At 45.2% G+C, this 12,840-nt stretch overlaps 1 protein-coding gene across 1 annotated transcript in view; it reads right to left on the bottom strand.

Moving 5' to 3' along the window:
• ttc21b (tetratricopeptide repeat domain 21B) overlaps window positions 1–12,840 on the bottom strand; it is a 33,211-nt gene that overhangs the window by 6,241 nt on the left and 14,130 nt on the right. The window contains exons 12-20 of the mRNA XM_063214068.1: window positions 12,416–12,545; window positions 11,060–11,217; window positions 9,013–9,243; window positions 8,176–8,414; window positions 6,625–6,697; window positions 6,229–6,339; window positions 5,314–5,452; window positions 2,557–2,663; window positions 450–638 (exon numbers count right to left, since the gene is read on the bottom strand). Coding sequence (XP_063070138.1) covers window positions 450–638; window positions 2,557–2,663; window positions 5,314–5,452; window positions 6,229–6,339; window positions 6,625–6,697; window positions 8,176–8,414; window positions 9,013–9,243; window positions 11,060–11,217; window positions 12,416–12,545 — 1,377 coding nt within the window. The remainder of the gene's footprint in view (window positions 1–449; window positions 639–2,556; window positions 2,664–5,313; window positions 5,453–6,228; window positions 6,340–6,624; window positions 6,698–8,175; window positions 8,415–9,012; window positions 9,244–11,059; window positions 11,218–12,415; window positions 12,546–12,840) is intronic.

The raw sequence follows: 12,840 nt of genomic DNA, 5'->3' as shown, positions 1-12,840 counted from the left end.
ATTAAAATCTGCCAAAGATCTGTGCGGAGCAAAAGTTAGGGGGGGGGGCACACTGATGATAAACCCCCTTTGGAAGGGGGTGTGTAGGAGTGATGGAGGATAAACACAAGCGTCTGTAAGAGGAGAGGAGGAGGCAGAATGGACAGACGGTGTGAATGAGCAGCGATAGACAGAGAGAGAGAGAGAGAGAGAGAGAGAGAGAGAGAGAGAGAGAGAGAATGATAATGGGATAGAGGAGACAGACAGCTGAGAAGGAGGGAGATGGAGGGAGGGAAATGTGGAGAAAAAGCAAGAGAGAGAGAAATAATGAAATAGAGGGGGCACAAAAAGAGAGAGAGAGAGAGAAAGAGAGAGAGATGGAGTGAGGGAGGACAAGTTTTTGTGTGTGATACAGCTGCAGTGCGCCACACTGAGGGCTTTCTCATTCAGAGAGGGGTGCCTTCACTGACCTTGCTATCGCTCTCACAATAAACAAGGGCCTCTTTGTAGAACTTGACGGCGCGCTCGTAGCCCCTCTGGCTGGCGTAGTGCTTGCCGATCTCGGCGCAGATCTCGGCGGCGAGCTGCTTCTGCTGGGCAACGCCGTCCGGCTGCTCCAACTGCACGCGCTTCAGCACCTTCGCCTGGACGTCTCGCGCCTGCCCACCGACGGGCACACACAAGGGCAAGGGCAAATCAGATCACAAGGGCATGTGCTTACGCTACTCTACTTGACTCTGCGAGTCAATGAAGCCAATGAAGGAAACCCAACCGAACGCTAAAACAATAAAAGAAATGCCTGGAAGTCCCGCGCCTGGCAACCGGCGGGCACGGGCACAAACATTCAAATTCAAATTCAAAGTGCTTTATTAAGCTAATTTAGCACGACAAATTCCCTTATATTTGTATTGCCAAAGCAGCAACAGCATAGTACAAGTAAAGAACATACAGTAACAATAGGGAGACATAATGCAAAAGAATAGCCCTGTGTGTGTCTGTGTGTGTCTGTGTGTGTGTGTGTGTGTGTGTGTGTGTGTGTGTGTGTGTGTGTGTGTGTGTGTGTGTGTGTGTCTGTGTGTCTGTGTGTCTGTGTGTGTGTGTGTGTGTGTGTCTGTGAGTGTCTTGGCTTGGACGTCTGGCGCCTGGGCACTGGCGAGCACACACACAAGGGCGCGCAGGAGGGCAATGGCAAATAAAGGTCACAAGGGGATGTGCTCACTAAACTCTACTCTACTTGACTTGACCATTGAAGGATACCCAACAGAACCCCTGGTTTTGACCTTGGCAAGGAATGCCTCAACAGACCATGGCTGGGCACGGAGGGCAAGGGCAAACACACAGGGTCACGAGGGGTTGTGCTGCTAGCCAGGCCGTGCCCTCCTAGTGACGCAACACCTTCAGCGTTGCCTCTAGTCAGGCCAGGAGCAACACAATATCGATTCTGTTTTCCCGAAACAACGGGAACTCCTCCCACTTTGTCAGGAAGTATGCAACCATTAGCAAACCAAGGGAGGCAGGTCGACCATGCCATTTGGGAAATGTTTATTAATATAGTCTTGGTCAGACCAAGTCTTGAAGAGATTTGAAAGTCGATGATAATCAGGCTATCGTGCTGAAGTACAATCAATAAAAGAAATGCCTGGGCATCTTGTGCCTTGGCAAGGATGGCACACAGCAAGGGCAAACACAGGTCACAGGGGGTGTTGCGCTTACTACACTATTCTACTTGAGTATTTATCAATGTAAGCAATGAAGGAAACCCAAAAAGAAACCCTGGTTTTGACCTTCACCGAAGGGCCGTACAGCAAGGGCAAACGCAAAGGGGTCACTAGGGGATGTGCTTACTGGATCATCAACGTTTTTTAAAAGCAGACGTCATTTGGTGCAAACACCACTAATGGCCATACATTCATTAATAATTGCCAATGCATGTACACACAATAAATATACTGTATGCCTTAGATAATTCGGTAAAAGCAACAAAAAACACTTAATCCATACAATAGTAGCATTAGCTGGGATTGCACCACTCTGACATACTAAAAACACTACACTACTACTACTCCAATCTCTGACTCTGGTAGTCAAGGAAAACAATAAAGGAGGTCCAAAAGAATCTTTCTGGTTATGACCTTGGCAAGGAATGACTCAATGGACCATGCCAGGCAGGCAAGATAGAAAAATATAGTGGTGTGTGTGTGTGTGTGTGTGTGTGTGTGTGTGTGTGTGTGTGTGTGTGTGTGTGTGTGTGTGTGTATGCGCGTGTGTGTGTGTGACGCGTGCACGTGCATGCATGCATGTGTGCATCCTGGCGTACGTGTGTGTGTGTGTGTGTGTGTGTGTGTGTGTGTGTGTGTGTGTGTGTGTGTGTGTGTGTGTGTGTGTGTGTGTGTGTGTGTGTGTGTGTGTGTGTGTGTGTGTGTGTGTGTGTGTGTGTGTTTGTGCGTGCGTGCGCCTCTGTGCCACTGTGCCTCAGTGTTTGCTCACAGAGACAGGGGATCGGAGTCAAATTGACAGACAGGGCTCAGATTGGAAAAACAAAACCTGCGAGTGAGTGAGAGAGAGTCCAGTACCCACCCTGGTGAGGGCCAGAATGGCTTCGTTATTTTTGGCAACCTTGCTCTGGACCTTGGCCAGCAGCACCAGGTACCGGCAATCCTCCGAGAGCACCGACAGCTCGTTTGCTGCATTAAGACACCACATAAAACAGAGAAATCGAATCACCATAATGATGAAAAACGACATGGATATATATATACTGTTTAAAAAAAACAAGCTCATAATCCCCGAGACAGGAAACAACACGCTTTATAATGAGGTATGTGTCGGATGTGCGGGAACAGAGCCAATAATGGAGGTAATGAGGGAGTTAAACCTGCCAAAACAATAATGGTACTCATTTGTGTAAGACAAACAGAGCACAAAAATATCTTCTAAGGGCCCACGCATTCCATTGCAGTGAGAGCTTTATCAGAAATGTGCTAATACCATGTATAGAAGATTAGGAACAAAAGACATTACCTGTAAAAACGGCCAAAAGTGCATTCGACGCCATCATTACATTATATTAATCTAGCTGTAAATTCCAGATGTAACCATCTCGTCATCATAAACACGTCGTCACAGAGCCCCAGTGAATAACAGACCTGTCAGAAGTCACTATGTTTACAAAGACATTCTCATTCTCTCTCCATTTCAGCCAGTTCATTGGACCAGCAACCCTTGGGTCAGGCGAGCTACTTAGTCATAGCACATTTGGCAAGAGCACGTATTGCATTGGAAGCAATACATCAAGGGACCATTATTTGTTAAAATATAATCCCACCTTCATAAAAAATTGCTTTTATTATTTTTATATTATTATGGTGTAAAAACAGGCTATCGTAAATAAATTACACTGTACTTCCCTAAAAAATGAGACAAGGCCTCACAATGCCAAGATAATGTTATAGTATAATAAAAGAATAGGTCCTATATAATAATACTAATAATAGTGATGGATTCATACATTCTCAATACAAAGAATCATACAAATGAAAAACAAGGCAAAAAGAGAAAGAAGGTGTTAAGAAGTTATATCCTGTCTGTGCTCAGTTTGTTCTGACACAACAAAATATGCTGTACAGTACACGGTAGTTGCAGTACAACTTGTCATGAAGTGATTGACATATAGAGTAGACATTACCACCTGCCAGAGAATACATTTCCACACAAGGCAAAAGAAAAAGAATGTGTTCACATCTTGTCAGTTTTGAGAAAGTCAATACTGTATTATGTCTGGTTGTAGAGTGGTTATTAGGTGTGCCATTAAGAGCAGGTCTACCCAGCGATATCATCACAGGATAAACGAAAGAAGTTAATATCCTTTCTAAGTTTTGAAAAAATATGTTGTTACGGCACATTACATTTTTGGGCAGCCATGGTAATGGTTAGGGCATTAGACTGTAGATCACAGAGTGGCAGGTTCCCACCCGAACCAATCCCTTCCTCTCTCCATGACTGAAGTGCCCTTGAGCAAGGCACCTAAACCCACACTGCTCTAGGTTCTGTAACCAATGCCCTGTAATATCTGTAAGTCGCTTTGGATAAAAGCGTCTGCTAAGTGTAACGGTAGGGACACATACACGCGAATTTGCAAACTTTGCCATTCATTCCTATGAGAGAGGCGAAGGCAAGCGATAGCAAGCGAAAGCAAGCGAACAGGAGCGAAGCGAAGCGAAATTATTAAAGAAAGTTTAAAGTTATGCAAATGAGGAGCGAATTCGCCTGCCGCGGCCCAATCAAATCAACAACATAACTGTTCCATTCCATTTGATTCAACGCGACGACCTGATGGCGGTTGGATTTCGCCTCTCTTCGCTTCGCTTGCTTCGCCTCCTATGTGTCCCTACCGTAAGGTAATATGGCATTCTTGTTCTGTAGAGTGGTTATCAGGTGCATGCCATGAGCTGACCCGCCAGCACTGTGCATCAGGAGGAATACAGCGATTTCATCACAAGAATGAAAGCAGTAATGTAATATCCTGTCTCGGGTCAGTTTTGAGGAAATATGTCGTGACTGCACTCTGGCTATTACTGTAGGTGTTGGACTATAAAGAATGTTGTTAGGTGTGACAATAAGAGCAGACCCACAACAAAATTGTTGAGCAAGAGGAAGAGACAAGTGATTCTTTAGAACACAAAGAATGAAAGACGTTAATAATGTGGAGAAACTCATCACTCCATTCTTGCTTTCCAGAAAGGTTATCAGGTGTGACATTAAGTGCTGAGCCACCACTGTTGTTCAAGAGGAAAAGAACCAGCAACTTCATCAGAAGACAAAGAAGGAACAAAGTGATTATGCTGTAATGTTGCATACAAATATTTCACCGCAAGACAAAGAATGTACAAATCCTGTCTAAAGAAAATGCCATTTTGAAAAACTATATCATTACTGCATTATGTCTTTGTAGGACAGCTATTAAGTGTTTGACATGAAGAGAGCAGATCCACTGGTGTCGGGGCGGAGGAAAAATCAAGTCAATTCATTACAAGACAAAGAATGAAGGCTGTTAATATCCTATCTCAGGTCAGAGAGAGGGTTCTCAGAGGTTGAGAAAATGCAGTATGTCATAACTGTATACTAGCTTTGTAGAGTAGCTATTAGGTTTTTGGATTATAAAGAGAGCAGACCCACCATCATTGTGGAAAGGAAGTAATCAAGATATTTCAGCACAATAAAAAGAATGTACAATGTACAAAGTTTTCATCTCGTCCTTCATATGTCCTTAGTTGCAGCAAACATGCTTTCTAGGACAGTTATTAGGTGTTTGGACTATAAAGTGAGCAGACCCACCGGCGTCATGGGTGAGGGCCTCATGCAGGACCTTCTCACAGTCCTCGTACTGCCTAAGCTTCAGCAGGAGCTCAGCCAGGTCGTAGCGCAGGAAGTTCTGCTGCCCGCTCCGCAGCGCCGCCTCGTAATAGCTTATGGCCTGTAAAGCACAAGATAACAGCACACACACGCCCATTAGTGCACAAGGATACAAGCAGGACACAAGGACACAAGTATGCTTATTAATGACCAGGGGCCTCGTGTACAAAACTTGCAAACGCACAAAAAATCTCCGTAAGTAACTTTTCGAATGTACTAATACTGACGTAACATGCCCGGGCAACGACTTCTTAGCACGATGTTGAGACCGTTCAACCACAAAACATTTCTATCAAGACAACTTGGACTAGCCGTAGACAAATTTTTTCAACCATTCCATCAGAAAATGAACAACCAATCAGGATGTTGCCAGGCAACAATGCTCAAAAAGTTGCCCTGTGTATCATTACCTGGCATTTAGCAGGCGTTTTTAAGGTTCCTCAAAGTGATGCTGTCCCATTTTTGGAAATAAGTTTATTTTACACCTCTCCTTGAGTTAAATGATTGGCTTGTACCTTTCTCCTGTACTTTCAACCGTTCTCTGAGTATGGCAGTGCAAATTTTACCTCTAAGCTAGCAGTTAACATTGAGTCCTATGAGACCAGCTTGGCGGCTAGCTGGTCTCATAGAACTCAATGTTAACTTCTAGCTTGGAGGTAAAATTTGCTCTGCCGTACTCAGAGAACGGCAGGAAGTACAGAGAAAGGTAAAACTCAATAATTTAACTCAAGGGGAGGTTTAATATGAGCTTATTTCCAAAAATGGGACAGTATCACTGGGTAAACTAGTTGGGTAAACTAGTTATACAGTATGTGAAGTTTGACAAATGGACCAAACCTTTGCGTAATTGTGGGTTTTAACGAGTGCTTTCCCGATCTTGCTGGCCAAGGCGCCATCTTTGGGGTTCTTTTTCAGCGCCAGCTCGTACACCTCAATGGCCTTCTCCGGCTGCAAAGAGGGACACAGACAGTCAAATTCACATCCTTCACAGAGCAGCCAAGTGGTGGGTTGCAGAATGAAAACTGAACACATCCTGTTTACATTACGGTACAAATATTTAACAAACACGCCACGTAAACTCTCGGTAACAAGCACAGGTGTTACTTATGACTGAGATGAATGACACGTTTTACTTAAACATGTCTGAATGAGAAAGATGTGCTTCACACATACATCTACTATGTGCTCAACGTGTACACACAATAACAGTCCGATGAGACTTTGAAGTGTTACCTCTTGTATGTCCATATAGGCATCTCCCAGCAAGAGATATGTGTGGGGGCTGGGGGCCTTCTCCACCAGTTCCCTGTTTCACAAAAAAACAACAACCCAAAAACACCAGACATTAGCACGCCCACATCAAGCGACAGTGAAAAATAGTTAGCCGACATGCGTGTGCTTGCGCACGCAACAGCGCTCAAGTTGGTCCTTTTGTCTGAGGGGGCCTCGTCCACAGCAGCGCATGGCGCAACTGCACCACCAGGGCCGGATTAAGATGGTCCGGGGCCCCTAGGCTACAGGCTGCTGTGGGGGCCCCCGGAGGGCAAATTTCACAACAAATTCACATAAACAGTGTCATAACACTGTCTCTCTCTCAACACGAGAGAAGATTTTTTTTCAATATTGCATCTTGTCAATATTCTGCAATTTTTCACCTTTGGCCAATCAGGCAAGTGGGGGCCCCTAGGCTGCAGCCATATCTAGCCTGTGCGTTGATACGGCCCTGCGCACCACACTCCCCAGGCCTGTCAACACAAGCTGCAGAGGGGAGCGGAGACGGATGAAGGCTGCAGGGCTACGCGATGACAGCTAAATAAGGCCGCCTTGCCGCGCCGCGCCTCACCTCGCAGAGAGGCAGTCACTAAGGCAAGCCGCCTGGGCAAGTCGCAAATTCCACCAGGGCTCTTGTGAAACGGCACGGCATGGCGCAGCGCAGTGGAGCACAAGGCAGCAAAGAGCAGAGCAGCCGGAAGTCCCACGTAGTGCGGAAATTAGCACAAGTGGGCCCAGATGGGTCGAGTGTTTAATTGGGGGGTTTGGTTGGCTTGTGAGCTTCTCTCTCGAGTGCCACGCAATGCAGTGTGTGGGCCGGGGCTGAGTTTTAAAAAGGTACAGAACAGCTCACACCACACCCCAGCTAACAGACAGGATGGGAAGATGTGTAGTAAATACGGTCGTATATTTTCTGACTTGATGTAGGCGTGAAGCGTTAAACACTAGCTTGGGGATGCTGCAGTAGACATTAAGCTAATTTAAGCCTGGGAGTATAACGCATGGGATTATGCAGCGATGTGTTTATACTTGTACCTATATATATGTATTACCAATTACAGATTTTAAGACATATAATTCAGCCAAGTCATTTTCACTCCAGAGCAATAAGCAGCCTTGTCCTTTTTACAGCCCTTCTACTATATCTACTCTAAAAAAAAGAAAAAGAAAAAGAACATTTTCATCAGGATCAATGTATCAAACAGGCTGATCTCATAGAATTCCATGAAACGGACACAGACCCTTTGGACACAAAATTCCGTGTTGGAGTCACAGAAGTGTTCACTTTTTGGCCTTTATAATGACAGGACAGTATGAGAGAAGACAGGAAACAATTGTGAGAGAGAGATAGGGTAGGGTTGGGAAATGACCCCGGCCGGACTCGAACCGGTGTCTCTGTGGGCATGTACTGTAAGCCCAAATGTGGGGGGCTTAGCGCACTGCGCCACAGCGCCCCCCACGTATATTAAGTCTATCTGACAAACTGACAGATGGTCATTTCTCCTTCCTGACCTGTAGCAGCTGACGTAGAGGCGTTTCTCCTTGCGGTGGTTGAGGTAGATGTTGGCCATCTTCTCCTTGGCCTGGATGTAGTAAGGCTGCTCGGGGGTAATGTTTCTGAGCATGCTCAGAGCCAGCTCGGTGTCGCCGCGCAGCAGTGCCAGGTCGGCGTTGGCGATGGTCACCCTCAGCTCCTCCACGGTGCCCGTGAACTCGTTGATGGCGTCCTGCATCACTTTGGCAGCCTCGTGCTGATGGGCAGATTTTTTTTTTAAACACTTTCAAGTTCTACACCCGAAAAAATTCCACCGACCACCCATAGAAGAGAAATGAACTGCATTATGGAGAACAATAATATCACAATACGCTTACAGAGGGCAACATCAAATTGCTATGTGAGCCCGCTTAACTATGAATACATTGTACATACACGTATATCAACTCACTCACTGATATTGACGTGAATTATGTATTTTATAGCAAGGCCTTGTGGATCATCTCAACAACTTTGCGTGAAAAAAACAGGTTTCTACACATACAGGAAGTCATCTTGTAGGTGGCAGAAGAGTTATTTTTGATAGTCAGAGCCATTATTTTTAATTCAAAACTCATGGGTGCTGTGTTTTGAAAATGTCTGGCACTCAATGAGTTAAGACTACTAAATACATTGTGACTCCACAAAATGGAGGAAAAGCAAATTGAGGGCACATTTAAATCCACAATAACACTTAACACTTCAAACTTTGTACTGTACTTGATCAAAACCACAAACTGTGACACTGTGTGACACTGTGACACAATTCCCATAAGACCCTTAACTTGTGCTTTCAACCTGCTACTGCCACTGACCTGCTCCCCGTTCATCCACAGAGCCTCGGCCAGCTCCAGGAAGATGGAGACACAGTCTGCGGTGCCCAGGTCCACGCCCCCCCTCTTACTGCCGCAGCCCTTCTGGGAGCCGGCCCTCCGCACCCCGGGCAGGCTCATGGCCATCTGCAGCGTCTTGACCGCCTCCTGCCGCTCCCCCAGAGCCTTCTGGGCCTGCGCCTTGATCAGGTGGTACATGGGGTTCTCTCGGATCTGGGGACACACACGAGGAGGACACAAAGGGTTATCTTCCACACACCTCGCTCTGGAGGTGCGTTGTTGTTGCCACCTTGTTGTTGGTGCGTCTCTGAAGTGGTCAGACAATACAGGGAATAGATTGCACACGGTTTCTTCTTTATTTACTTTTTATTCCTGGACAGGTTGGACAGACAGACGTACACTGATTAAGGCTCTTGAAGCTGAAACGTTTGTCTTACCCTGCAATGAATGGATAAAAAGAAGGAACTGGGTGTGATCTGTTCCCTACATTGAAAGGACACAAAGGGCCCCAACTAGGCCTCTAAATTAACACCTGCCAACCGGCCAAATACTGGTCAAAATTTAGTTGGACTGGTAAGGGAAAAAAAGGCATACTAGCCACTTTGACCTGTTAGCGTTTGGCTAATAAAATTAACAACTTCGAGCCATTTTGGTTGATGATGAGATAAGTTAACTGAGTGCCCTGGCCACAACAGCTACACAATGGTGAAACTGTTAACCTTTAAATCTAAATCTCACCCAATTTGAACTAAATTATATTGGTTTCTATGGCCGTAAATCTACAGCAAATTCTTCCCCATGCCCTTTTTTCCCTCCACAGACCGCCATCCTTAACAGCCCAATTCGGTGGGAAACCGCCCAATCTGGCCACACAGCGTCACAACAGTGTAGCAGGGATGTTGGGGATAATGAAAATTCCATAAAGCTCAATAAAATATTCAGAATTTAACAAACTTGCATTGTTGTAGAGCACATTCTTTTTTATAGAGTGTTCCAAAAGCCAATCTTTTTAAACTAATTTTAGCTGCACTGTCAAATATAAATCTTAGCATGGTTTATTGGGAAAATATGACGAGAGATGTTCCAGCGTAAGTGTCTGTTATATTACAAATATGTAGATGTGAGAAGGCTTCTTTGAGACTGACAAATTCAAGCTTAGGGGCCTCTATGACTGGAGAACATGAAGGAAACGTGAATTTCCCAAGCTCCCACTGAAACAAAAAAAAAATCAAGCTTAGTGCGAGGTAAACGATACCAGTGAGCTACAAAGAAACACAATCTTGTTTGTATTTGGAATAAGCCCATAGGTCTACAACGAATGTATGTTTGTCACTTTCACTGTGTAAGAATGCCTCAGTGAAACATGGTGTTGTATTGAGTTGCTAAATTGTTGACGTGTTAGTGGGACCGTAATGAGAGGGAGAGGATGTGGGCAGAGAACACAAAGAAATACTAATACGCACACGCTATCGTATTCGCACAACACTTGAAACTCACACAAATGATCATTTAACAAAAAAATTAAACACAAAACCTCCGCTCGGCCTCACAGCAGGCCAGCTTGCGTCCGTCTGGGAATCAGACAGCGCAGCGAGGTGGCCAGCTAAGACAAACAGACAAAAGGATCATCAGGGTAAAACGAGCCTCCATCTTCCTTCCTCCCGTTGCTGCTAGTTCTCACCCAGAGCTGGACTGGGTCATAAAAATCAGGCCGGGGAATTTCAGCCAAGACCGGACCACCAGGCATTGAAAGAGACAATGAAGCCCCTGACAACATTTTTAGTCATCTAATATGAATATTATATATAATAAAGAGTTATTTTGATCACAACAGCCAAACCGAACATGTAAATCTGACTCGGAGAGGTCAACTGAAGCGGCAATGAGGACTGATACCACTACATTGAGGGCAGGACCAGACCAAAATCATCACCAGTCACCAGTCCACCGGGCAAATATCATCATCACCAGTCCACCGGGCAAATGCCCTGTACTGCATGCCTTATGGCCAATACCGCCACATGCTCACCTCAAAGTTGTGGCTGAGGCAGAGCTCCAGGGACTGTGCGGAGAGCTTGAAGTTGCCCTGCAGGGTGTGGATCTGGGCCATGAGGAGATGGGCCTCCGCGTGGGACGGGTTCAACTCCAGGCAGTGCTGCAGGCTGCCCTGGGCCGCCTCCACATCACCTGCAACACCAACACAACACATCGCCACAGCCACAGGGGGAAAACAAGTTTGGTTTAGTTTAAACCAGAGTTGTATAAAGTAGAAGTAGAAGTACGATACGATTACAATACGATACGATTATACTTTATTGTCAGTTTACACGGAAATTCATTTTGCATCCCTGAGCAAGACTCGTTTAAGACAGGACATACACATCACACACATAAAACATCACATCACAAGACTATTGCACAACTGACAAAAACAGATGTGCTTACAACACTCATAGTATGATATTACAAAGTTGAAACCATGTTATGTCCTACCACTAGTGTTGTAATTACATACTTCTACCACTACTTTATACAACTCTGGTTTAAAGCGATACTGCACCATATCTGTAAATAAGCTAATTTTACACCTCCCCTTTAGTAAAATAACTGAGTTTCACCTTTCTCCCGTTCCTCGTCCTAATAGCCTGGTGATGTTACTTCTTGTTCAAAGCTAGTAATTCTAGGTCCAGCTAGCTGGTAGCTGGACAAATACGATTCAATTACATATGCTATCTTGGTGATAGAAATAGCCCATCCACAATAATGACACCCTTGCACTACCACAGTATGGCTCCTTGCCCAACACAATGAGGGACTTTTCCAGCAGCATCACCTTTTAAAAATTATACAATGAATACCGCAACATTTAAGTGTTGGTTGTAGTTGATTAAGTCCTTTCCCATGAGTGAATGACCAACCATTATACTTTTTCAACATCTATTATGTATATTTACTTTTGGGCGTAATTTTAGGTGTGGATGGTGGGGACATGTCCATACCACTTTGAAGATAAACCTAGCTTGTCCCCACTACTTTTTTCCACAAATATAATGCAAAAATAGCATACCCAGACAATTTGCCATTGTAATGTCTCTTTCCACTTTCCAAGCCAAACCTACACCTTTGGACTGTACCATTTAAAACTCAAAGGGACATTCACAGAATTCTTTTTGACCATTGGGCCAAATACACATTCCACCATTCTTTCAAGCAGTGGTTCCAAAACGTTTTCAGCTGGGATCAGATCAATATTGTCTGTACTTCCTCCGCAACCCCCCTAGGGTTCCTGACCTGTTTGGGAACCACTGCTTTAAAGTTGCATCTAAACATTATTTTAATTTCAGAGCAGGGTGGTCTGCTTTGCATCCCATGCAGCGTGACCCACCGGAGAGGAAGCGGACTCTGGCCATGAGGAAGGTGGCCTGGAGGAGGCCAGGGACGATCTTCACCACCGTGTCCAGGACAGAGGCACAGTGCTGCAGCTGAGGAGCGGGAGGCTGCCCCTGGGCTGGAGGCTGGAAGAGTGAAAACCTGTGTTATACATAGGCCTAGCCATGGCTCAAACGGTAGGGCACTGTATTGTTACACCGGGGACCTGGGTTCGATTCCTGACCCGAGGTAATTTCCCGAACCTTCCTTGTCTCTCTCTCCCACTCATTTCCTGTCCCACTCTTCACTACACTATCCTAATAAAGGCGAAACAAATATTTGAAAAAAACATGTTCTATAGACAAGATGGAAGCAAAATAAGGTCAATAAAACTACGTTAGTTAGTTAGCGAGTTAGTTAGCTGGAGCAGCACTTCAGATT

The sequence above is a fragment of the Engraulis encrasicolus genome, chromosome 13 (assembly GCF_034702125.1).
Source record: "Engraulis encrasicolus isolate BLACKSEA-1 chromosome 13, IST_EnEncr_1.0, whole genome shotgun sequence".
In the NCBI taxonomy this organism is placed as follows: Eukaryota; Metazoa; Chordata; class Actinopteri; order Clupeiformes; family Engraulidae; genus Engraulis; species Engraulis encrasicolus.
The sequence above is the reverse complement of the archived record's forward strand: the minus strand, read 5'-3'. Positions and strand labels throughout refer to the sequence as shown.